General features: G+C 35.6%; 1 protein-coding gene across 1 annotated transcript; it reads left to right on the top strand.

The window, feature by feature from the left end:
• On the top strand, positions 1–23,205 carry egf (epidermal growth factor). Its single transcript, XM_051127159.1, has 24 exons — positions 1–309; positions 2,475–2,674; positions 2,764–2,945; positions 3,771–3,998; positions 4,479–4,684; positions 6,765–6,878; positions 6,994–7,116; positions 9,873–9,995; positions 10,090–10,215; positions 10,396–10,532; positions 11,848–11,996; positions 12,077–12,181; positions 12,393–12,616; positions 12,759–12,926; positions 14,723–14,866; positions 14,999–15,097; positions 15,222–15,338; positions 15,579–15,704; positions 15,793–15,915; positions 16,079–16,247; positions 16,567–16,731; positions 20,555–20,651; positions 20,749–20,851; positions 21,900–23,205. The coding sequence occupies exons 1-24, from the start codon at positions 168–170 to the stop codon at positions 22,061–22,063; spliced, it is 3,534 nt and encodes a 1,177-aa protein (XP_050983116.1). The 5' UTR covers positions 1–167; the 3' UTR covers positions 22,064–23,205.
• Positions 23,206–25,927: the final 2,722 nt, after the last annotated feature.

Raw genomic sequence — 25,927 nt, 5'->3', positions numbered from 1 at the left:
CTCTGGGATACAGATGAACTTCTTGGAGTGTTTTCGGCTCAGGGTATCATTTAGTTGAAGGTGGTTGGCTGCGTGTGTAAGATGTGTGGGGGTTACAGCGGAATGGTGTGGTGCCGTGATCGAGGAAATACCTAAGAGGAGAGGCCTGTAGAAACTGAGTTAGGATTATGTTCTGGAGGACGACAGCAGCCACCTTTCATTTGTGGTTTTGGATGGTGAGTATAGGCACTGCCAGAGCTTCAGGCCCTGCTGAGGAAGCATTATGCTGGGGTGGACGACCCTGGGCTGCTGGAAACTTCAGCTGTGTGGGTAAGTGCATGATATGCTTATTGAAGTTTTGTCTGTGAGATGTTTCAATTAAATGTCAGGATTGTACTTTAAAAGAGATGTGGTTATTTTATTTTATATTATTTTATTTTATTGATGAAGCACTAAATCATCGTCTTTTTGGACCCAGTGCTCAGAGCTGCAGTGAGAAAGGAACTTGACCCTCCCTTCATGAATCATAGTATTTATTCTTATCAGTATATGTCTAAATATCTTGTTGAATGCCTTTTAAATCAGAGTACATCCTAAATGTAAAGAAAAACTCCATTTATATAAAAAAGCCTTTTTTTGATGGATAAAATTTATTGCTTGATAGACTTTGTATACATATCGTGCTTTACTAGAACATCAAAATTAATCCTCATCTAAATTTTCCTGCAAATTAATGACTATTGATACTAACCATCACCATATTCAACATTTTTTGTTATTTGTCTATGCACATCCTAGCAACATGGCTATGTGTTTTTGTAATCCATTCAATCCTCCACCATGGTTTGTGTTGCTAGGATACAGTTGCTTTATTTCTACAGGCATCTGTGAGATCGATGTGCGAACCTCTCCCCATTAAAGCATGAAAAGACCTGTCGCAAAGCAACATTAATTCACGTTCTGAATGACATTATAGGTGCTAATATGGGAAGGGAAGAAAGAGAAAATAATTAGAAATTTTATGACCAAAGAAAGAATGTATTTGTTCGCTGACAGGCCTCATTTATCAAACAGCTTAGTTTTAGGGTCACACTATAAGCTTTCATAGAGGTTTCATGTTAAGCTAACATTCAATAAAATTAGCATAAATATATCTTCCTTATAACTCTGAGGTTTTATTTTGCACCATATTTGTTCAATTTTGTTTGTTTTTATTATTTTTTATTTTAATATGGAAAAAAATCATTACAACAGAGAAGCAAAAAACAAAAAAAGAAAAAATTATATATAATATAATATATACACATATTTCTTGTTTTAATATATAAATATTAAAGGAGAAGTTCACTTTCAGTACTTGTCATCCAAGATGTTCATGTATTTCTTTCTACAGAGAAAATTTTAAAGAAATTATCTTTTTTTTAAGGAAAAAATAATCAGGAATGTTTTCCATATAGTGGACTTCTATGGTACCCAAAAGTTTGAACTTCCAAAATGGAGTTTAAATGCAGCTTCAAAGGGCTCGATCCCAGTTGACGAAGAAGGGTCTTATCTAGCTAAACAATCGGTTATTAAAAAAAATTCAATTTATATACTTTTTGAAAAAAAAAAAAACAGCAAATATAGGCCATTGTGAAGTTGGAGGAGAAAATGAGATGGGAGTGTTTCAACCTACCATAAGTGTCTTGAACCGGATTACACAGAGTTTTGAGGTTAAAAAGTATAGAAATAGTAATTTTTTTTTTTTTTAGAAAATAATGTATCGTTTCACTAGGCAAGAACTCGGCTGGCATCGTTTAGAGCCCTTTGAAGCTGCATTTAAACTGCATTTTGGAAGTTCAAACTCGTGGACACCATAGAAGTCCACTATATGGAGAACATTCCTGAATTTTTTCCTCAAAAAAACATAATTTCTTAACGACTGAAGAAAGAAAGACATGAATATCTTAGATGACAAGGAGGTGAGTAATTATCTGTAAATTTTTGTTTTGGAAGTTAACTTCTCCTTTAAATATACATTTCAAAACAACATTCCTAGCAACCGATCAGAGCCCAGACACAAACCTTAAACCCCGCCCCAAAAATCAGATGACTGTGACTGACTGGTTGATAAATGCAGTTCAGGAATAACAAAATCTGTAAGCATGTTTTACCTTTATATTAAAAATATTTGTTTTCAGTCACTATAATTTGACATTATAGTGTCAAATTATAGTGTTTGTTTCCATGCAGTTTAATTTTACGAATGGATTTAGAATCAGTTTGATCTGAAGAGCGTTTTGAACAGGTAAATGAAATGTGCACATAAAATTGTTAAAATGGTTGTTTAAATGACAAGAATGAAAATTCTGTCATTAATTACTCACCCTCATGTTGTTCCAAGACCTTCAATTTTCATTTTTGGGTAAACTATCCCTTTAAGCATCAAATTAGAAGTGATCTCACTCACTGTTTAATACATTCATTTTGATTAGGTTTCTCTATTTGTCTCTAAGATCCTGAACCTTATCTGTTACTTGGCCTTGGAAACAGCATTCAGAGAATGAACCTTGATGGTGCAGACCAGAGAAGAATCGTGTCTAAGGTGGGAAGGTCCATCTTGTTGGACTTCCATTTAAGTGAGGGGACGATGTTTTGGGCTGACACACATGCAGGACAAATCAACAAAGCAGGACTGGATGGAACACGCAGACAGGTACTACTGAAGCCGTACATGATTTAAATGCCATTGATTGTTTGAAGCCTGTTCCAAACTCTTAATGCAGCATTGGTTCATTCTTTTAGAAGCTTCTCTCATCAGTGAAAGGAATCACAGGTCTGGCTGTGGACTGGATTGCAAACGCAGTTCTCTGGAGCATTGCGGAAAAAGGAACCATACAGAGAATGGACACAGATGGGAGAAATGAAAAGACTGTCCTAAGAGACTTGTCTCAGCCAAGAAGTGTTGTTGTTGATCCAAATGAGAGGTAAAAACGAGAAGAACTATACAGTCATTCAAAGAAAGGGAAAATGCACTTTATCAAAACTGGCATAATTTACATATTTTCAGTTGATCTCTTTGGGGAAAAAAATTAAATGCATAATGATATTGAACAATGCATTAAAGAACGTTTTAAACAAATAAATGAAAAATAAGTAATCAGTTGATCTGCATAAAAGGGCAAAAACTTCAATGGCAATAAGAAGTTGGGAGCATATTGAGACATGACTTGTGGAGCAATAGGTCAGAGCTGCTACCCACAACAACATGTTTTACATTTTTTACTCTGTTCTCTCAGCAGCGTGCTTGTTGACTGTTGGGGAGATCGAGGCTGACTAAAGGCTTTGTCATTTGCACAGTTCTTCTCAGGACTGTGTTGCTCAAATCCTAGTTTGCTTGCTAGCTATAAATGTTGGAGAATTCAGACGGTCACATTCTTTGGAACATGGCTGGCACATAGGTGCAGATCTAACAGAGTGTCTCAAACAGCACACGGGCCTCACCTTTCTGTTAAAGGACTGGCCTGTGAAGAGATAATCATGCAACCATTTTGGTTTCAGCACAAATATATAAACATTAGTAGGTATATAAATGATTTAGCCCATAAGTGACATTGTAGTTATATTTTGGTGGCTTCCCAATATATATTTCAATATTAAAAACTGTGATTAATTTATATCGGTGGCATTGTTTTACAAAGACATAATCTAATTTACTGGAATCCTTTATAATGTTGGATTTTATGTTGAATGTAACAGAGATGTAAGATGTGAATTGAAATGTACAAAAATGTTATCACTACATTTTCCAGATATATTTTCTGGCTGTCAGATGGGTTGACTCCCAGTATCCAGCGTTCAGACATGGCAGGTGGAAAAAGGGCAACAGTGCTGAAAGTTGCAGACAGACTGAAGGTTCTGGCTATAGACCACCGGGACAGAAGACTGTTTTGGGTTCAGCAAGGCCAAGGAAGGCACACTGCTATGGGGTCCTGCAACTATGATGGGAACATTATTAACGTCTTTAATCAGCCCTTCAGGTAAAATGAAATCCATCCTTTATGTAAGGAATAATGTACTGCGAGTACATAATCTTCCTTATTTCATAAATATATATATAGAATAAATACATAAAAGGACATGATGTGTTGATTTGAGGATTTTAGTAGTGAGGTACAAAAAACTAGCACAACTATTTAGGTTTATAGCTTAGACAACAGTTATCTGAACAGTTTTACACATTATGCAAAATATTTTAATTCTGAATGTGTCTTTTAATCAGTCAGAATTTCAGTCATCCATGTAATAAATACTTTAAGTGGGTGTTAAATGACAAATACATTAATCTTAATATAAAAATAGAAGTAATAGATGCAATGAGCATGTTTAATTAAATATCCAATCACAATATGTTGTGCTTGCCTAATTTATATTTATATTTTAAAAACTGTAATTATTGTTTCATATATTAGACTTACGTAGAAAGAAGTAGTAAATATGTCCTCCCTGTCTTATTTTAGATCACAGTCTCTGAGGATGGCGATTTTCCTTGATTATGTGTACCTAACGGACTCTAAGTCAAAAAGGATAACACGAGTAAACAAGTACACGGGGGGCCGAGGGGAGAATGTCAATTCCAGAAGGATGCCACATCCCCCTGCTGATGTCAAAGCGGTACATCCCATCAATCAGCCGGTTGTGGAAATTCCAAATCCATTCACTCCAGGTTGGTAATGAAAAATTAAATATTTTCACACAATCGTAATTGCTTTAATAAAATATTCTGGAGTATTTGCATTCAAAATATCTAAACAAAGCATGATTGAATCATTATTATAAAAAAAGCAGTAATATTGTAAAATATTTTTACTATTTAAAATAACTACTATCTATTTGAATATATTTTAACATTTAATTTATTTTTGTGATCAAAGCAAAATTTTCAGCATCATTACTCCAGTGTCACATGATCCTTCAGATATCATTATAATATGCTGATTTACTGTTTAAGAAACATTGTTTATCATCATTATTATTATTGTTATCAATATTTAAAACAGTTGAGTAATTTTTTTTTAGGATTCTTGATGAATAGAAAGAAGATAAGCATTTATCAAAAATAAGAAGATTTATAACATTATACAGCATACCATTTAAAAGCTTTGAGTCAGTATATTTTTTTTAAAGAAAGAAAATATAGAAATTAATACTTTTATTTAGCAAGGATGCTTTAAATATATCAAAAGTGATGATAAAAACATTTAAATAATTATTAAAAATAAAATTATTTCTGAAGGATCATGTGACTAGACTGGAATTATGCTAAAAATTCAACTTTGAAATCACTGGAATAAATTACATTTTAAAATATATTCAAATAGAAAACAGTTATTTTAAATAGTAAAAAAAATTCAATGTTTTACTGTTTTTGCTGCACTTTGGATCAAATAAATGCAGGCTTGGTGAGCAGAAGAGACTTCTTTAAAAAAACATAAAATCTTACTGTTCCAAAACTTTTGACTGGTAGTGTATAATCATAGATTGTGTCAAATTGGTGATTGTAAGCAGTGTTGGGGAAAGTTACATTTAGAAGTAATGCAATGCATTGCTCGATAAAAAAAGTAACTACTTGTATTACTTAGTTACTTTCTATGGAAAGTAATGCATTGCGTTAATTTTTGTCATCTAAGCAGGGCTTGCTTATTTATTTTTAATAGCAAAAAAAAACAAAAATTATATATTTTTTGCAATTGTAGGCTCTTTCACACCAAAAATGAAATGAATAAGCCTCAGCCTAAAGGAAGTGTCTCTGCCTCTATACCTCACTCCCAGTTACGTATTTTGAAAAGTAACTCAAAAGTTTTCTTGTAAATTTATAGGGAATACTGGGTAGTAAGTTATATGAGTTGTATGGCTTAATATAACGTAAATGATGTGTCTTGCTGAAATATGTAGTAGAAAACCCAAGAAAAAATCATTTTATACACATTTTGGACTATGGGGGCACCATTATGGCGTGAAATGGTTGCACTCGATGAGCTACTGGTGCTACCTGTTCCTACTTTTACCGCAACACAACTTGTAATATAAAATACTGATACGATGACCACAGCTACTGAAAGAGCTTACAGGTGGTGATGGATATAAGTGTAGACTTAAACCAAATGCTGTATCGGCGTCTAAACGCCCCTGCCAGGATGGCATCTAGTATTTCTTGTCTCTGCCATTTGTAAGCTCTTTCAGTGGCTGTGCTCTAAAAGCCCCAAAGGCATCAGGGCTAAAGTGGAGAGAATAAAGACACGGGTCTTTAAGAAGTGTTGTTCATCTGCAAGCATCTTCCCATTCTTTTGTCCTCTTTTTATCGCTAGGAAAAGCAGTGAAGACTTGCATTGCTTCTCTTATTGCTCTTCGACTGAAAAGTACAATTAAAACCCGCACAGTGTGGCATCGCATTAGTATTTATTTTCTGAGTTGTGTATTCTGAATTGTATTGCGGTAAAAATAGCACCAGGTAGCTCACTGACTCTACAATTTCATGTCATTGAAATAATGACGCTCCCCGTAGTCCAAAATATGTACAAAACTGTGGATTTTTTGACTAATGTGGGTTTTCTACTACATATTTCAGTAAGAGACATAATTTACATGATATTAAATCATAAAAGTCATAATACCAGGGGATCTCTTTAAAAGAAATGCATTATTTTTCTAGTTACTTGAAATTATCTTAAATGTCACATAGAGAGCAAATTTATTACATATTGGTGGTCTGTGCTTGAAAGGAGATGCTGTTTGTTCTTGTGCAGGCTGCAATCGACAGACAGGCGAGTGTGTGAAAGTGTGTTCCAGTCACAGCGACACTGGTCTGTGCCGCTGCAGGGATGGCTTTTCCCTCAGTAAACATGGCAACTACTGTGAAGGTACAGCCTTCATTTCCTTTGTGAAACACAGAAACGTCTACGAATACACAACAGCATTAGTGTAGAAGTCTAACTTTCTAAATCTTTTGTTCAAAACTCTCTTCTTCTCTTGTAGATATCAATGAATGTGCCCTGTGGAACCACGGCTGCTCACTGGGATGTGAAAACATTCCGGGCTCGTACTTCTGCACCTGCCCTGAGGGTTACCTGTTACTGCCCGATTTGAAGACCTGCCAAGGTAGGACTAGAAAATGGGGGAATGGATTATAAAACTCTAGCGCTAGTAGCATACATATCAATGAGCTGGACGTCATAGGTCAGGGACAGAGAGCAAAAAAGAGTTTTAAAATGAAAAAGACAAAGAGCATCTCTAGACTTCATTGTTTGTGCTCTAATTGTGCATCGAGGCAGAGCCGGACAGCACAGTGCGATAAGATAATGAGGTGACATCAGTAATAAGGAACATATTTAGTCAGCAGCTTTGCCTGGCTAAGCAGGTCAAGAGCAAAGCAACAGCTAGATTAACCCTCTATACAGTTCTCGCACCTGCGGACACTCATATGCACATGCAATCGAGTTTGTCGTCATGTTTTCTGACAGTCAGAATGATTAGAGATTAGGAATAGGAATAGGATTTGGAATAGCTTTTTTATTTATTGTGAATAATTAATTTAGAATAAAATTATGTAAAAGTATAAATGAGGAAAAAAAAATTCAATTAATCCTCGCTTAACGCAGAGCATCACATGGTTTTTTCATTGTGACCAAGGAACCCCTTACGCACTTTCACCTTTGCGGGTGGGATTATGGTCCTGACATCATAACGGGATTGGAGAGAGTGTCCCGTTAAGAGGCTTGTTTCCCACCATATGGCTTCTTCAGTACCTATCGTCATTACTGGTGACAGAACGTTCCCATTTTGGAATAAAAATAGCTTATTGTGGATTTTAATTTTTTCTATTTATATCTGTCATTATTTAATGTAAATGGAGACATTGTTTGCAAGTTATAATTGTTAACATGAATAAAACGAAATCTTCCAGACATTGTTAATTGTTTTAGGACTGGTGTTTTGCAAATATAGGATGATTGGATTTGGGATTATTTGGTGTCAGAATAAGGACTGTCTGAAAGGCACAGTGCCATGAGGTCTGTTGGTTCAGTGAGGTGTTCATGGAAACATTGAGGTGAGAATTGATCATCTGAGGACAGGGGTTTTGGAAATGAAAGATTGAGGCCGTAAGCTTTAGACTTTAGACTTGTTTGCGTTGTCTTGTCAGGCTGTTCAGCCAATGACGCGTCATTCCGTTTCCACAAATGCCCACGCTTTAATGCTTGGTTTGGGGACAATATTTGAAGGGCCAATTGAAATTTCAGGGTTGTAAACAGGTCATTTTAAACCCTCACACTGTTGAATATTTTTATGTTTGGGGTTCTAGTGTGTAAAATACTTTAAATTATATTAAGACCCAATCAAAACCTAGCAGAATGATAATTCATTGTAACAACATTGTTTCAGTTTGGGCTTAATTTTTTTCAAGTTATATGTATAGTTATGTTAAGTAGAAATTATAGAAATTAATACTTTCATTTAGCAAGGATGCTTTAAATCGATCAAAAGTGATGATAAACACATTTCTAATGCTACAAAAGATTTCTATTTCAGATAAATGCTGTTCTTCAGAACTTTCTATTCATCAAAGAATCCTGGAAAAATTCTACTTAGTTGTTTTCAAAATAATAATAATGTTTTTTTGATCAGCAGATCATTCAGCTTTGAAATAAATTACATTTTACGATATATTCAGAGAGAAAACAGTTATTTTAAATAGTACAAATATGTAAAAATATGTTTTTTAATTTTTTTTTTGCTGTACTTTGGATTCAATAATCCAATAATCCAATAATAATAAATTGTGAGCATCATCCAGCATCTTCACCTCTAAGATCATCTGAGACCAGCTACCCAGACAGGCTGCTGCAACAATCGGTTTGCATAACCAAAGAATTTCTGCACGAACTGTCAGAAACCGTCTCTGGGAAGCTCATCTGCATGCTCGTCGTCCTCATCGGGGTCTCGACCTGACTGCAGTTTGTCGTCGTAACCGACTTGAGTGGGCAAATGCTCACATTCGATGGTATCTGGCACTTTGGAGAGGTGTTCTCTTCATGGATGAATCCCGGTTTTCACTGTACAGGGCAGATGGCAGACAGCATGTATGGCGTTGTGTGGGTGAGCGGTTTGGTGATGTCAACGCTGAGGTGGTGGGGTTATGGTATGGGAAGGCATATGTTATGGACAACGAACACAACTAAGATACCGTGACGAGATCCTGAGGCCCGTTGTTGTGACATTCGTCCACGACCATCACCTCATGTTGCAGCATGATAATGCACGGCCCCATGTTGCAAGGATCTGTACACAATTCCTGGAAGCTGAAAACATCCCAGTTCTTGCATGGCCAGCATACTCACTGATGCCACCCATTGAGCATGTTTGGAGAGGAGCCATTGACCACTGAAGAGGAGTGGACCAGCATTCCACAGGCCACAATCAACAACCTGATCAACTCTGTGCACAGGAGATGTGCTGCACTGCGTGAGGCAAATGGTGGTCACACCAGATACTGACTGGTTTTCGTCACTCATGCATCACTCATTCACACAGAGACAAGCAGAAGATGCAGGATTCATATTTAAATTGTAATTTTTCAGCTTACATTGCGTTTTGATTTAAGTGTACTGACCTACTTTTAATTTATTCATCCAAAATTGGGCAAATTCCGTGACATTCTGCATTATTCCATTTTTATGGCCGGTTTCCACGATTCTGTCTGCGCTTTCTGCATTGCGGAAAACATAGTGCCCTATACATGTATATTCGATAAAATGAATTAATTAGTTACATGAATGAATGAATTAATTAATTTTGTTGTAGAAATGCATTGTTTTTAATAGCAGAATATTAACTGGCCTGCTTACCATTGTCTACAGAGACTACACCATGTGTGGAGGATGGTACAGTTTGTGATCATGCATGTGTACACACTGCGGAAGGAGATGTGTGTGTGTGTCCAGAGGGATCTGTACTAAATTCTGATGGCCGTTCATGCACAGGTGTGTGTTTTTGTGAATCAAAGTACATTAAAAGCCACAATATGTATGCATTCATGCTTGTGACTCTTTTTTCACCGTTGTCTCTATGTTTCAGGCTGTTTGTCTGCAGATCGAGGGGGCTGCAGTCAGATGTGTGTGACTTTATATCCAGGCAGGTGGGTGTGTGAGTGCCAGCCTGGATACCAGCTCCAGCCTGATGGAAAACACTGTGCTGCCACAGGCAAGGCCTACAAACTTTTTTCATATTCCACATTCTGCCAGGGTGCCTGTCTGTCTCCCTCATCTTGTGTCTTAGAATTATTGGGTTAAGCATGTAGTTAATCGGTATTTAAGTGCATTTGCTTCCAATGACCTCGTGTGTCTGGAATCTCCTGGAATCTCTTTGCTTTATTTCAAGCAGGACCTCCAGCGTACCTGTTGTTTGCCAATATGGTGGATATAAGACAGATTAACGCAGATGGCAAAAAGAGCAAAACACTTCTGGAAGAACCAAGAGGCAGTATCATAGCTGTAGACTATGATCCAGTGCAGGAACAGGTAAAAGATCACACACATGGCTAGACTGCTCAGGCTGAGGAGGCCACTACAGTTAAGATATGCTTACAATTGCCCTCTAGTAGACAAATGATGTAAATGCCAGATGATGTAAGAAAATAGGACTCAGGGCTCATGTTGATAATGTTTAACAATGTATTTACTGCCATCTTGTGGCCATTCAGGGCCATTTTCTGACGTTCAGAATTTCTGCGTAGTGTGAGTGTGGAGGGTGAAACCTGCAAAAATAATTCATAAATAAAAATTCATAAATAAATCCACTAAAATAATTAAATACATAAAAGCCATATATTCATACATAAATAAATATATAAATAGGTGCATATGCATGGAGATGCAAATGATTAAATAAATACACACTATCAGTCAAAAGTTTTTGAACAGTAAGATTTCATTGATCCAAAGTACAGCAAAAACATGCCAGTTTTAAAATATTTTGGGTCAAATAACTGCAAATGCAATGTTTAAAACGTTAAAAATGTAAATTAAAAAATATAAATATAAATATAAAAATATAAATTAACATAAAACATTAATAAATGCACCCATTAGTGCAGAAATAAAACCTTATAAATCATAAATTGTTTGGAAATGCAATGCAAATTGAAAGCTGAATTTTAATTCTACATTTCTTTGATTTATTTCTGTATTTAGTTTCGTATTTATTCTTGCTATGCACATTAAAGTTAATAATAAATGAGTAAATAAATAAATAATACAAAATACTGTACATTTATTTACACTTATATATATATATATATATATATAATTTTTTTATATATTTATAATTTTTATATATTTATAATATATATAATTTTTTTAACCTAAATATACATACTGTTAAAAACAGTGATTGCCAGTAGGTTTCATAAATTAACTAGTCTTTACAAATCAGAGCAATTATTTATTTTAAATTTTAAATATTTATTTATTAAGAAAAATTATATTTACATACACTGGCATTCAAAAGTTTGGGATCAGTACAATTGTTATGTTTTTTTATGATTTCTGAAGTAATGGCTGATGAAAATTCAGCTTTGCATCACAGGAATAAATTCCATTTTAAAGTATATTAAAATAGAAACCGTTATTTTATATTGTAATAACATTTTGCAATATTACTGTTTTTTCTGTAGTTCTGTAGTTTTAGCCTTGATGAGCATAAGAGACTTATTTAAAAAAAAAAAAAACAATACAAGTCTTACTGATCTCAAACTTTTGAACAGCAGTGTACTTGTTTTATTTTTCCTTGAAGTGTCATATAAAAGTAGTCATATGGGTTTGATTGTTTGTTTAGGTGTATTTTGCAGATAAAGGCCTGAAGCGTATTGAGAGAGCTTCACTGAATGGAGGTTTCAGAGAGATGCTGTTCTCCACTGGGCTTGACTCACCCGAGGGTCTGGCAGTGGACTGGGTCCATCGCAAGCTGTACTGGACTGATAGAGGGTAAGATACAGACAAAAACAAACACACTTCCTCAAAAGTATACCTGTATCCTCAACTGACTTTATCCTTCTGTATTTCAGATTCTCCACTATTTCCCGCAGTGACTTAAATGGCCTTGGCAGGGAGATCTTTATAGATAAAGACATCCAGAAACCCAGAGGCATTGCCCTACATCCTCAGGCACAGTAAGACCTTTGAAGCTGCATGTTAATTTGCTTCTCTGCAGTTTTTCTTCAGCGACATCTGAAAATACAGCCAATTTATTATGAATACCCTTTTTTGTTTAGCAAAAATCTTCACCTCATTCCAGGCAGCTTCATTTTCATATTTGTGGTGTAAAATGGAATGGATCTTGACACGTAATCATACATGAATTTCTCATCTGTGTGTCTGGAGGAAGGTATATTGGACAGACGTGGGTAGCCGTCCCGTAGTGGAGCGCTCGGGTCTTAACAGAGATTTGCGTGAAGTTGTGGTCAGCACCAGTCTGGTGTCTCCTACCGGACTAGCTGTGGATCACAGCTCCCAGCGTCTGTACTGGTGTGACCTGAGCAGAGGTGTGATTGAGTCGGCCAACCTGGATGGTTCTGATCGGCATATGCTAAGCGAGAACCAAGTAGGTGAGGCTCCTCTGCCAAAAACACACACCTTCACTACACAAGCCAATACTGTGTATGCATGGAAATGAGTATAAACTACACTTTGTGGCAAATGATGTTTATGCTCATTTATGAAAAAACTTTGTTTTCTGCTTTGGCTCAGGTCGGCCGTTTGATGTTGCAGTGTTTGAGAATGTGCTCTGGGTCAGTGATTGGGAGGGTCACGTCCTCTACCGGCTGGACATGAGAACTGGACGAAACTCTGAGCATCTCCATGACATCTCTATTCAACCAGCTGCTCTGGTTGTTGTCCATCCTCTTGCCAAACCAGGTATGGATACTGTGTCTTATTAATAGCCTATATCTGCTTTGGGTTTTACCATTATTTTTAAATAATGTGTAAAATGGCATAGGGAAATGGAGCTAAGTAGACTCTGATGCACAGCAAGGCTGCATTTATTTGATAAATATGAATAATTATTTAAAAAATACAATAAAAAAGTAATATTGTGAAATACTATTACAACCTTTACAATTTGAAAGAACTCTTTTTCTATTCTATGACAAAGCTGAATTTTTAGCATCATTACTCTTCAGTGTCACATGATCCTGCAAAAAACATGCTAATATGCTGATTTGCTCAAAACACATTTCTTAGTATTATTAAAGTTGAAAACAGCTGTGTTGCTTACACTACCAGTCAAACATTTTTGTCAAAACAATTTATGTTTTTTTCTGCACTAATGGGTGCATTTGTTTATGTATATACACTGCCAGTCAAAAGTTTTTGAAGAGAAAGATTTTTAGTGTTTTTTAAAGAAATGTCTTCTGCTCACCAAGCCTGCATTAATTTGATCCAAAATGCAGCAAAAACAGTAACATTTTGAAATATTTTTACTATTTAAAATAATTATTTTCTGTTTGAATATTTTAAAAGGTCATTTAATTATTTTGATTTCAAAGCTGAATTTTTAGCATCATTACTCCAGTCACTTGATTATCCAGAAATCATTCTAATATTCTGATTTGCTGCTAAAAAAACATTTATTATTATTATTATTATGTTGAAAACAGCAAAGTAGATTTTCCTCAGGTTTTTTGATGAATAGAAAGTTCTACACATTTGATAAATTTAAAGCATCCTTGCTAAATAAAAGTATTCATTTCTATAATTTCTTTCCCAAAAAATAAAAAATACAAAAACGATACTGACTCCAAGCTTTTAAACAGTGTAGTGTATGATGTTACAAAAGCTTTTTATTATAGATAAATGCTGATTTTTGGATCTTTGTATTCATCAAAGAATCCTGAAAAAAATGTACTCAACTTTTTAAAATATTGATAATAAAAATAATAAAACAAAAACATTTCTTGAACAGCAAATCAGCATATTATAATGATTTTTGAAGGATCATGTGACACTGAAGACAGGAGTAATGATGCTGAAAATTTAGTTTTGATCACAGGAATAAATTACATTTTAAAATATTTTAAAATAAATAAATATAAATAGAAAATTTTAAATGGTAAAAATATTTCATAATTTTACTGCTTTTGCTGTACTTAGGATCAAATAAATGCAGACTTGGTGAGCAGAAGAGACTTCTTTAAAAAAACATTAAAAAATTTCAAAAACCTTTGCCTACGTACTGTCACTTTTTTTTTCAGTTTGATGGATCTGTTAATGCAAATGCATCCATTTCGATTTCATCAATGCAATTTCTTAAAAAAAAAAAAAAATCTTACTGACCCTAAACTTTTTAGCAGTATTGTACTTCTATGAAAGGGTACACCAAGCTTTCAGAAATATACTCTGGTCAAGCTCAGGCATGTTCATTTCACTAATTAGAACTTAATTATTTACACAATAAATATTCTAAAAATAAACACACATCTGAAATATATTTTAACTCTTACTTCTTACATGAAAATTTGTCAGTCTGACAATGATAACAAAGGCAACATCCGAAAACAAAATGATATTATTTAAAATTCATTTCAACTAAATTGTGAAAAAAAGAAATTAACTCTGTTTTTAAAATAGTAATATTTCATCCTATTTAGTAGGACACATCGGATAACAGGAATAATCTGACTGCAATGCAATGCATGTTTTCTCTTTCTTAGGAGCAGATGTTTGTCTTCATGAAAATGGAGGATGTGCCCAAGTGTGTGAGAGCAGACTGGGATTGGCTCATTGCTCATGTCATTCAAAGCACGTTCTTTCAGCTGATGGAAAATACTGCCTGGCAATTAATACATCATACACTGGTCAGTATAATGAGAATAAAATTAAACAGTGGAAAGAATGCTTGTCTTAGAAAGTCACATTAATCCATTAAAGCAGTTTCAAAATCAGCTCTTTGCATTTGTGAAAATAAATTGTCGTGTTTCTCCACGCAGAATCAGATGATGGTGAATCAACTGATCGTTTGAGAAATAAAACACTAAATGATGAGAGCACACCACTGGCCATGCTTTACACAGAGAGGATGGTTTCAGGTACAAACATAACAGCAACAATCACATCATCATAGACAATATTTATTTCTCTTTTCCATACAATTATATGTGAACACAGAATACTGCGATTGACCATTCAAAATCAGAATGTGTTCTCATTTAGACCAGAATGACTGCTACTCTCTCAGATGTGATGTGAACGCTCAGTGTACGCACAAAGAAGGCCGAGCTGTGTGTCAATGTTTGAGAGGTTTCACTGGAGATGGGGAGCTGTGTGTGGGTAAGTGTGTGTACATCTGTGTGTGTTTGCACTACATGTCAGATGATTTTGATTTTGTATAGACTGAAGCAGCTGGGTTGTGATGTATGTGTGAAACTGAATTGGAGTGTATGGTTATTGATGTGTGTGTGGGCATGCATTCGCCTGTTATTGGGTGTATTGATGAGTCTTTATGCAAATTTGGGTTTGTTTACATGAGCACATACAGTATTGACAATATGTGTGTGTGTGTTTGCACAGACGTTGATGAATGCAAAACAGGCCTGGCAGATTGTAGTATATCTGAGGCCGAGTGTGTGAACACAGCAGGTGGATATTTCTGCCAATGCAAAACTGGATTCAGTGGAGATGGTCACCATTGTATGGGTATGACAAAACACATATTTATATATGCATCATGTATATGCATATTTTCCTTCTTTATATGTTTGTGTGCACATGTGTATCTCTACAGATATAGATGAGTGTCGATTAGTTATGCATAGCTGCGATGAAAACGCTGAGTGTTTGAATGCAGTAGGAAAATATCAGTGCAGATGTCGACCCGGGTTCACGGGCACAGGATTCAGCTGTCACGGTACAGTACGATTCACCTGTTTATTGTTTCAACTGAGTATCTTCTCAAAATCCTGTATTTTACAGTTGTCTATGTGCTTGTTATGTGTAATGTGAGTAATGCACTGACATGTATGATGCAACATAATAGTGACCTAATTTTCATGCTCTGTTTCTTGTCGCAGAGGATTTTAAGGGCGCCTCCTCTTGGCCGAGTACAGGAAGTCCACTTGATGTCACATCGCCATGGCAACACAATAATGCCGTGCAGAGCTGCCCGTCTACACACGACTCATACTGTCTGTATGATGGAGTGTGCTTCTATTTCCCTGAGATGGAGTCTTACGCCTGCAAGCAAGTGTTTGCTTATATAGCTTTGTCATGTGGAAGCTGTAACCTGAATGTTATGATTCCCATAATCCCTGTTTTTGCATATTTCACAATTTCCTTTAAGCTTCAAACATAAACTTGAAGGGTTTAGTTGATAAGCAGTAGATGGCAGTCTTGTACTAAAAATCATTTGGCTTTTTACTGAACGTTTGCCCTTGACAAAAAGGACACACATTAAGCATATTCAATAGACCATTTTATTTTAATATTCTGTTCTTTGTTCACTGAGGGAAGTAATGAATATTGCATTTAATGATGTTCGGTGTGTGTGTTTGTGCTGTAGCTGTGTGTTAGGCTACATGGGGGAGCGCTGTCAGTTCAGTGATCTTGAATGGTGGGAGTTGCAGCAGGCTGAAGAGGAGAAGAGGAGGAATATGGCTATAGCAGTGTGTATTGTGCTTTTCATCAGCCTTCTCTCCATCGCTGCCTGCATCACCTACTGCTACGGGTGAGAATAACAGGGGTCCGAGATGCAGGGATAGTTCACCCAAAAATGACATTTCTGTCATTAATTACTCACCCTCACGTCATTCCAAACCAGTAAGACCTTTGTTCATCTTCAGAACACAAATTAAGATATTTCTGATCAAATCCGAGAGCTTACTGACCCTGCATAGACAGTAATGTGACTGACACGTTCAAGGTCCAGAAAGGTAGTAAGAACATCATTAAAATAGTCCACTGTGACATCAGTGGTTCAACTGTGATTTTATGAAGCTACGAGTGCATTGTGGTACTCTTGTAAACACACTTTGAAGACTGACATGCAAGAGAAGAAATTGTCGAATAAAGTCGTTATTTTTGTTTTATTTAGACACAAAAAGTATTCTCGTAACTTCATAAAATATGGCTGAACCACGGATGTCACATGGACTATTTTAACGATGTTCTTGCTACCTTTCTGGCCCTTGAACCAGGTAGTTGCGTTGCTGTCTATTCAGGGTCAGAAAGTTCTCAGACTTCATCAAAAGTATCTTCATTTGTGTTCTGAAGATAAGTGAAGGTCTTACAGATTTGGAATGACATGAGGTTGAGTAATTAATGACAAAATTTAAATTTTCGGGTGAACTATCCCTTTATTTGCATACCTACTTATTACTCACTCACGCACACTTACTCATTACCCAAAGAATAAATAATAAATCTGAATTATTATACATTTTTCTAAATTAAGATCTATATGATCTACATTTCAGTATATACTTGACAAAGCTTTATTTGAATGTTTTGCATAAAAATGTAAAAAATTTATGTAATGTAAAAATTCTTTTAATGTTTAAAGGATTATTTCACTTCTAGAATAAAAAAATCCTGATAATTTACTCCTCCATGTCATCCAAGATGTTCATGTCTTGCTTTCTTCAGTCGAAAAGAAACTAAAGTTTTTGAGGAAACATTCCAGGATCTCCAATTCCACCTTTTTCTGAATGCGTAAGTCTTGCCATGACTGGAGCGGTGCCTTACATATTTGGTATCTGGTGTTTCTAGTCAAATTAACATATTTTCCGATAATATAACCAATAATATAACATTAAATCTGAGCACATTTTTATATTTAATTTTACTGAAAAAAATTCAATCCAGTCGATCTTTTTTACCTCATTTTAACATGGATTTCTATGGAGACTGGAACACAAAAGCACCCAAACGGAAGTTAGAATCCTTCATGGCGCTGCTTATCAGTTACTCAGGAAAATGTGGATAGTGGACTTAAATGGGAGCCAATGGGTTGAGGGTCCAAACTGCAGTTTGAATGCAGCTTCAAAAGGCTCTACACAATCCCAGTTGAGGAATAAGGGTCTTATCTTAACGATCAGTCATTTTCCAAAAAAAAAAAAAAAAAAAAAAAATGTATATACTTTTAACCACAAATGCTCATCTTGCACTAGTTCTGCAATACACATCCACGATTTCATACATTATATAGTCAACGTTGGAAAGGTCACACGTTGTTTGTTCTTCATCTGTGTATCTCCATTTAAAAAAGGGTGGGTAGGGTGAAAACCTCATCCCATTTTCTCCTCCAACTTCAAAATCATCCAACATTGTTATTTTACCTCACTTTGTAAACATTGGGTCAGTAAATCATGATATCGAGCTAGTGCAAGAAGAGCATTTGTGGTTAAACAGTGTATGCTTTTTTTTTTTAGAAAATGATCAATTGTTTTGCTAAATAAGGGATCGTGTAGAGCCCTTTGAAGCTGCATTGAAACTGCAATTTGGAAATTATCAGGAAATTTTTATTCTGGCAGCAGAGGTTGCGTTAGTCTCTAACACTGTCCGTCATTTTGACGGACAGGGTCGTAAAAATTCTGTCATAATCTATTATTACCCGTCATTTAAATTTTCGTATTTTAACTATAATACATTTAATTGCTTTTATTTTTTATTACATTTTCATTTTTAATCATAAAGCTACAGGACGACAGCGCAGTGTTTAAAAACAATAAAATAGGCTAGGGCTGGGTAAAAAAAAAAAAAAAAATCAATTTTTTGACTTTAATAGACTCTTTTAAAATCAATTCATAAATCCCAATCGATCTTTTGGTCTATGCTGTTTTCATTGATGAATGAACAGTACACAATGTGCCTCCCATCCAATAAATCGCAATAGGCTGAGCTCTGTGCTTTGTTACTTTTGATATAAAACAAAGTATCAGATTTCAAATTCTGTCCATTTCATTAGGAAATTCAAGCAGTGAATACTGTTTTGGAGCTCCTTAATGTGGCGTGATAGATTGCGTGGGTACTCGCCTGTGCTTAATCAAACCCATAGCAAAAGATGCTAACAGTTTTGTTTTTGTTCTGTATCCCATGCTCTGCTGCCACACTGGAATGCACTTGCCACCAACTAGACAGGGGTGTGAATTACTGCTACAATTTGCAATAGATCACCCTCAGTGTAATTTGTCAAAGTGACGGACAGCCTTCTGTCTGGAAGTGAACAAATCCTTTAATATTTACAGGCCTTTGGACAAAGAGAATGATAGATGCACAACCCTGCCATAGTGTAGCATGGTCAAGAAAAACAAAAAAAATGAAGCAGGTACAAAATCAGAGAATCTGCCACAATTCATCCTAATGCCTCCGATTTGTAGTGGATTCAAGAAACAAGGTGAAAATAGAGACAGTGACAAAAAAAATAGCTCAAAAACAACCTCTTTCCATTTCATCGAAACCCTCTAATGGTTCGATTGGTGCCGGTCTGGGTTAATTTCCCTGCTTTACCGGGTGAACAGCGTGTAAAAGTGGCATTAAATTGTTTATTAGGAAAGGAGGCTAAAGCCAAGGCCAATGAAAGATTTAAAGATGTTTTCATTCTCTTGAGCATATGTCAGAAGACTTTAAACACACACACGCACACATCAAAACAGCTGGGTGATATTTTCCTCACCCTGGTTAAGTATCTAATTCTCTATGCCTGTGTTTAGAGGGTTTAGTGACATTGACCTGTGTGTGTGGTGTTTTGTTATACTCTTAAAGCAGCATACTTATGTCTGCCTCCTCTAGCCTGTACACCTCAATGCAGCAGTCGCACGCTTTCAATTACATGCTTGGTTTAGCTTGTACTACAGCAATTACATATCAAAATAGGTCATTCATACGCCCCAAAATGGACCCAGTGATCTATAACCTTATTTAAAAGCTACACGGGTGGCAATTTTTCTGTCTAAAATTGCGTTTTTCACTTGGTTACTCGTGTTTCTGTTTTATTTTTCTTCATTTTTCTATCTATATCAACTTAACGCACACTTTCAATCACACACACATACACACAAGCACGATACCAGCTTGGTTTATGCCAAACCCCATTATTGCCCCAGGTGTGAGGGTGAGACACATATATCCGATACACATGTTTGTAATAATACTACTTATCATACCTTCACGTCTCACTGCAGGTCTTCATATTTCATTCTCACTCAACAGGATCTAGAGATTGCTTTTGCCCTCGGTGTCAGTTAGCAGGGTGCCAATCCATGAACGGAAAAAATCAAAATGCCTCAGATTACTATTTACATAGATATGAGGGTTATGTGAGGGTAATACATTTCATAGGAGCCAGTTCAATGATTTTGACATTTAGCATTTTAGAAAAAAAACAAATGTATTCAAAGTTCATTGGATCTACAGACTTCATAACTAAAGCAGACAATGTCACAAGCTTAAAATAAAATGATACATCATATGGTAAAACTTCATTCATTGATTTTAAGATGTATTATGAACAGTCCCAGTGATAAAAATATGAATGTTTTGCTGTGTTCCAGGTCTAAAAGACGTTTTGGGACATGTCCCTCAGAGGATGATGTTGGTGATATAAGTATGAGTGAGGACAGTTTCACTGAGACAACAGCCGCTCCACAGGTAAGATGTGTGTTCCTAAAGTAAGCTTTTGACTTTTCTGTAAGCAACTTTTTTTGTTTTTTGGACAATACTGTATATGTATATATTGTGTATGCAGGTTTATGTGGTTTTGGACCCTTCTCCCTGCATTGATGAAAAGGTCCTTCATGTTGTAGGGTGTCCCAGAACAACAATATGCCCCTCATGCTCTTCAAACACCAGTAAGAATCTCTTTTTCCCCATCTTCACCTATAATTTGGAGCAAAATTTTATTTCCGTTGTTTCAAAATAAACTTCAAATGTCAGGAATGGAGATGGGGGGTGAATGACAAAAAAACAAAGAAATAAATAATAATAAATTTTTCTGTATGTATCTATCTATCTATCTATCTATCTATCTATCTATCTATCTATCTATCTATCTATCATTTTTTTCCTGCATGTTAACTATGACTATGACAAAAGTAGTGTAATATAGTGTAAAAAGGCTTTTTATTTTAATTATAATATATTTGAGGAAGTTTTTTTTTCTTGTGTGTGTATACATATATATATATATATATATATATATATAATTTTTTGATAAGTATCACAAATTAATTCTGTTTTGTTTTAGTTTAATTTTTGGTTCACCAAAAATATATTTAAGGAAAACTATGGCCAACTATGACCAGTTTAATTATTTAGTATGAAAAAGGTTTTTATTTAAAAATGTTTGTTCCCCTAAAATTATAAATATATTTAAGGATAAATATATAGACACATCTTCATATACAGTTGTCAACATTTGAAGTGGAACAAAAAAATTTATCAAAGTTGTGCTAAGACAAGAACGGGTAATGTTTTGGTTTTAAGACAAACTCGATGAAAGAGTTTGAACCACTTCAAATGTTGACTACTTTCTATCTATCTATATCTATATACACTGTATAAATATCATGAATTATTATTTTTTTTCCCTGCTTGTTAACTATGATGACTAATTATGACTAACTATGACTAATTTAGTGTCATTTAGTGTAAAAAGATTATAAAAATAATGACAGATTATGAAAAACTTCTTATTTCATTAGGATAGTTGCTGATATTTTTACTTAATGCCCCAAAAAAGATTAAACAAAATTGTTTTTAATTCAGGCTGTATATTTAAGTAAATATATGGAAGAACTGCAATTCTAATGTAATTTTGAATAAATAAATGCCATGTCATTAGGCCATCAGCCCTCTGTGTTATTATACAATGTTTATTTATTTATTTTTTTAAACTAGGAGACAGTTTTGCTTTAGAAGAGGCTGGAAAGCTACAGAGAGACAACCGTGGTCAGGATGTTGCCAGCTGTTCTGTATCCTGCGATGTGCACACATTGCTGGTTACAGAGAAGACCACTGATAATCTCATCACCTTAGAAGACCCTCAGGCATCACCCCAGTGATTCACCAGACGATAGTCTGACCCATGAACTGATAATGTAAATGTTCCTTTTTCAAGTCGTTGGCATTTGGTGTTACTGTACAGCCAACTGGCAGAGTACATTCGAAATGGGGTTGTTTGAACAAGATTTCACATTCAAGTTGCACCAGTTTTTTGTCAACAGATTTCATACCAAAGTAGGTCACTACCTGGTCACTATTTGTTAAAGTAAAGAGATTTGCCAAACCATTGCACATCCCTCAAATGGTTTTATGCAGTACATAAGAGCTGTAGAATGTGTTCATTTAATGTAGGTCATCTAAAGAGTCTTGTTTTTCTGCTTTGTTTCATGGTTATTCTCACTTTTGAGCCGTTAGATGTAGAATCCACTTGCATGGTAGCTCTGTAAATAGTAAAGATACTTCTTTTTGCTGAGTAGGATCTAATATTGAACTCCGTATTATAGTTAAAAGAAAACTGACATTGTTTTAATAATGCAGCATGGTTGGTTTGAGGTAGTGAAGAGAAAATCGAGACACACATCCTGCTTTGTGAGCAGAAAGTAACATGTACTTGGCCTATTTTGCTTCAGGTGGTAAAGAATAACATTTCAGTGGCATATCTGGACCTGCTAACATCAGCATTGGTTTCACAAAGAGATTATTATATAAAACACATCCAACAATGAACCGACTGTAAAAACCTCAGGTATCAAAACATTATTAAACAGATAACAAGATAACACTTGGTATCAAAAAGATACATATACATCTGTATAAACAGATACCGAAATACGATATTTCACTGAATTAAGGTCTCCGATTAATGAATGAATCATGTTTTAATTATTCAAGAACCGGAAAGTTCAGTAGGTCAGACTCCTCTCTGCCTCTCCTCAGTCAAATGTCTCACAGATATTCTAACAAGTCATGAGAAAATAAAAACAGCAAGCTATATCCATATATCTGTCTACATAACAGCCAATGCATATACTGGGATTATAAGGTTTTAACCTACTTCTGCTGTTTTGAACCAAAAATCTAGCACAAGAACGCTGAAGGACAATGTGATAAATTAGACCAGACAGAATACCATCTGACCTGATGCCTTTTGTTCTCACTCCATTTTTCGTTTCTTTTCAGCTTCTATTTCCTGTAATTGATGTGATGTTGGATATATGTATTTATAACCAAACTGTAAAATATAGACATGTAAACATCTCAAAATAAAACGAGAATCAGATTGTGTGTTTAATGTCCACAGAAAGAATGTTTCAGGACAAACGTACAGTGTAGAATCTCTAGATATAGATAGGTTTCTTGTATATTTGTATTTCTGCAAAGTGTATATGGTAGCATTGCCTCATCTTTTACAATTTACGTGTCTACACCGGGCGCAAAGGTTGTGGCGTCGCGTCGCACCGCGCCACAACAGCTGTCTACAGTCAGGGTTGCCAGGTTTTCACAACAAAGCCCGCGCAAATACTACTCAAAACTACCTCAAAATTAGCCCAATCGCGTTTAAGTGGGTCCCCCTTAAAAATCACTTTCTGGGGGGGTAAAATATACGTTTTTGGCGGGGTTCCCGTGGTAAAAATTGGCATTCCAGGGGCTAAATATTATGTTATTGTGTCGCCTCAACACGTGGACACGAAAAATAACCTGCAGCAACAGTGTTAAAGTATTCCAATTTCGCGGGAACACCGCAGACTCAGCAACACTATAACAGACGCGACAAAGCGACCGTTACAAACCATGTGAACTTTGTGTAAGTACGTCATCACCTTATTATTCCAGTTAGAATGGGCGCGGCCATTTGAAAAAGCTTCTGGTCTCATCTTCAGGTGTACAAGCTGTACAAAACAGCTCGTTTTGCTGCATGAAACTGCAAATTAGTGTGTATTACCATATTATTTTAATGTTTTATCTTAATTATGACCACACACTGGTTTGTAGTACTGTTGAAGAATAAGGTGGATATATTTATTTAGTAAACGCTTATTTAAAGGCACTTACAAGTAAGAATACAAGAAGAAATTAATGAGCGAACATTATATATATATATATATATATATATATATATATATATATATACACCATATTACGTTTCTGTTTTATAGCTAACAGAAGTCAGTGTGGAGAAGAATGAAGTATCAGCAACATCTGACCTCTTGACTGAGGTCAACTATCTGTTAGCTAGCTTTTTGTTTGGAGGGATGAACAACCCACCCACTTAGCACACACTCTCTCTCTTTTAATCTCTTTTTTTACCGTCACTGGCTCACATATCTATTGATTTTCAGAGAGGGTCCACTTATCTATATATTGCTCTCTGATTCAATGAACACTGGAGTCCAGGTTGCACTCCAAACTGGGGGAATGGAGCTTGTAATAAAGATAAAATTGGACCTACGTCAGTTTCTCTGATAATACTTCTCCAAAAAGCCAAGATACTCCAAAACGAGTGGACATGTTTGCTTTAACTTCTCTGGATTTTGCCATCTCAAGGGTCACAACACACCAAAAGCCATTTTTGGGTCATATTTGTGTTAATATTCTCTTTATTCTCTCTAAATGTATAATATTTATACATTTCACGTTTATTCGGATAGATAGTTCACTATTTTGACTAAATATATATTTGAATAGAAATCATGAAAATGTATATATTGTGATAGTATGTTTTCCACTAATGGATGAAATAAGGGGAAAAACTGTATAATTATCTTAAATATATAGGTCTATATATCTACAATTATCTAGAATTATCATTAGTGGATCACAACAATGCATTTCTTACATTTTTGAGTGAGCTATCCCCTACTTTTACAATTTCACTATGTCCAGGAAAAAGCTGTGCTTTCCCACTTTTTCCAACTGACAAAATGTGAATTAGGATCTGAAACAATCTGGCCACACTCCCTCTCTCAGCTGTAGGGAATTAAAATGGAGGGATCAAAGGATGAGAGAGCTAATCCACCTGAGAGTGGAAGAGAAAGACGGCGAGAGAGAGAGGGAAAGAGGAAAAGTGTGCGAACAAAGGTGTTTGCGGTTGGCCAGCGACAACGGATCAGTGTCTCTCTTTCAGCATGCTTTTTCCCCATCCTTTTCCCTCCCGTCAGACAGGGGAGCAGTTGGTCTGTGGAGATTCCAAAAGGTGCACAGATGAGGAGACTAAATAAGGCATTAGATGCCCACTCAAAGGCTTTGTTGTTGATCCTCCAGGTCAGCACAGCGCCCTTGTGGCCTGTGACCTGCCCAGAGCCGTGCTGCTTTGCTAGGCTTTGAGTAGATTTAGTGCAAGGGATAATGCATGAATTTGGGCACAGGCACATGTGCTTAAGGCTCAATTCTATCGACGAGGACGCCCGTCAGTCCCCTAATAGAGCTGTCAGACAGACCGGGGAGAATTGTGGTGAGCCGGGGACTCTGAAAGAGTGCCATGTTGTGTTTGAGCTCATTTAGGGCTTATGGCAAATGCATAAGATGATATGCCAATTTATTATTAGGAAGTCAGATTACGTAAAATTTACGGAAATAAACTGGCAGCTGTGGTTGCCAGAATTTTACTGTAAAAAATATAGTAGCAGCATTTTAAGTTTTATGTAGTTCACTTAAATTTACATTTTAAAACCATTAACATACCAACCCATTGAAGTAACGAAAACTGTTTAGTATTTTTGTAATACACTGATAACCACTAAAAGCAGGTGGTAATGAGAAAGTCACATGGTAACACACAATACTGAAATAATGCAATAAATATTAATTTAACAACATTAGATGCAACATAGAACCCTAATGAGCATAACTGGTAAGACTAAGAAGAAACATAGTTTCAGTAAAAGCACCAAAAGTGAAATGTAACAGGGAATTCTTGGAATGTC

The sequence above is a fragment of the Labeo rohita genome, chromosome 14 (assembly GCF_022985175.1).
Source record: "Labeo rohita strain BAU-BD-2019 chromosome 14, IGBB_LRoh.1.0, whole genome shotgun sequence".
NCBI classification, from domain to species: Eukaryota; Metazoa; Chordata; class Actinopteri; order Cypriniformes; family Cyprinidae; genus Labeo; species Labeo rohita.
This window is presented reverse-complemented; position numbering and strand designations above follow the sequence as displayed.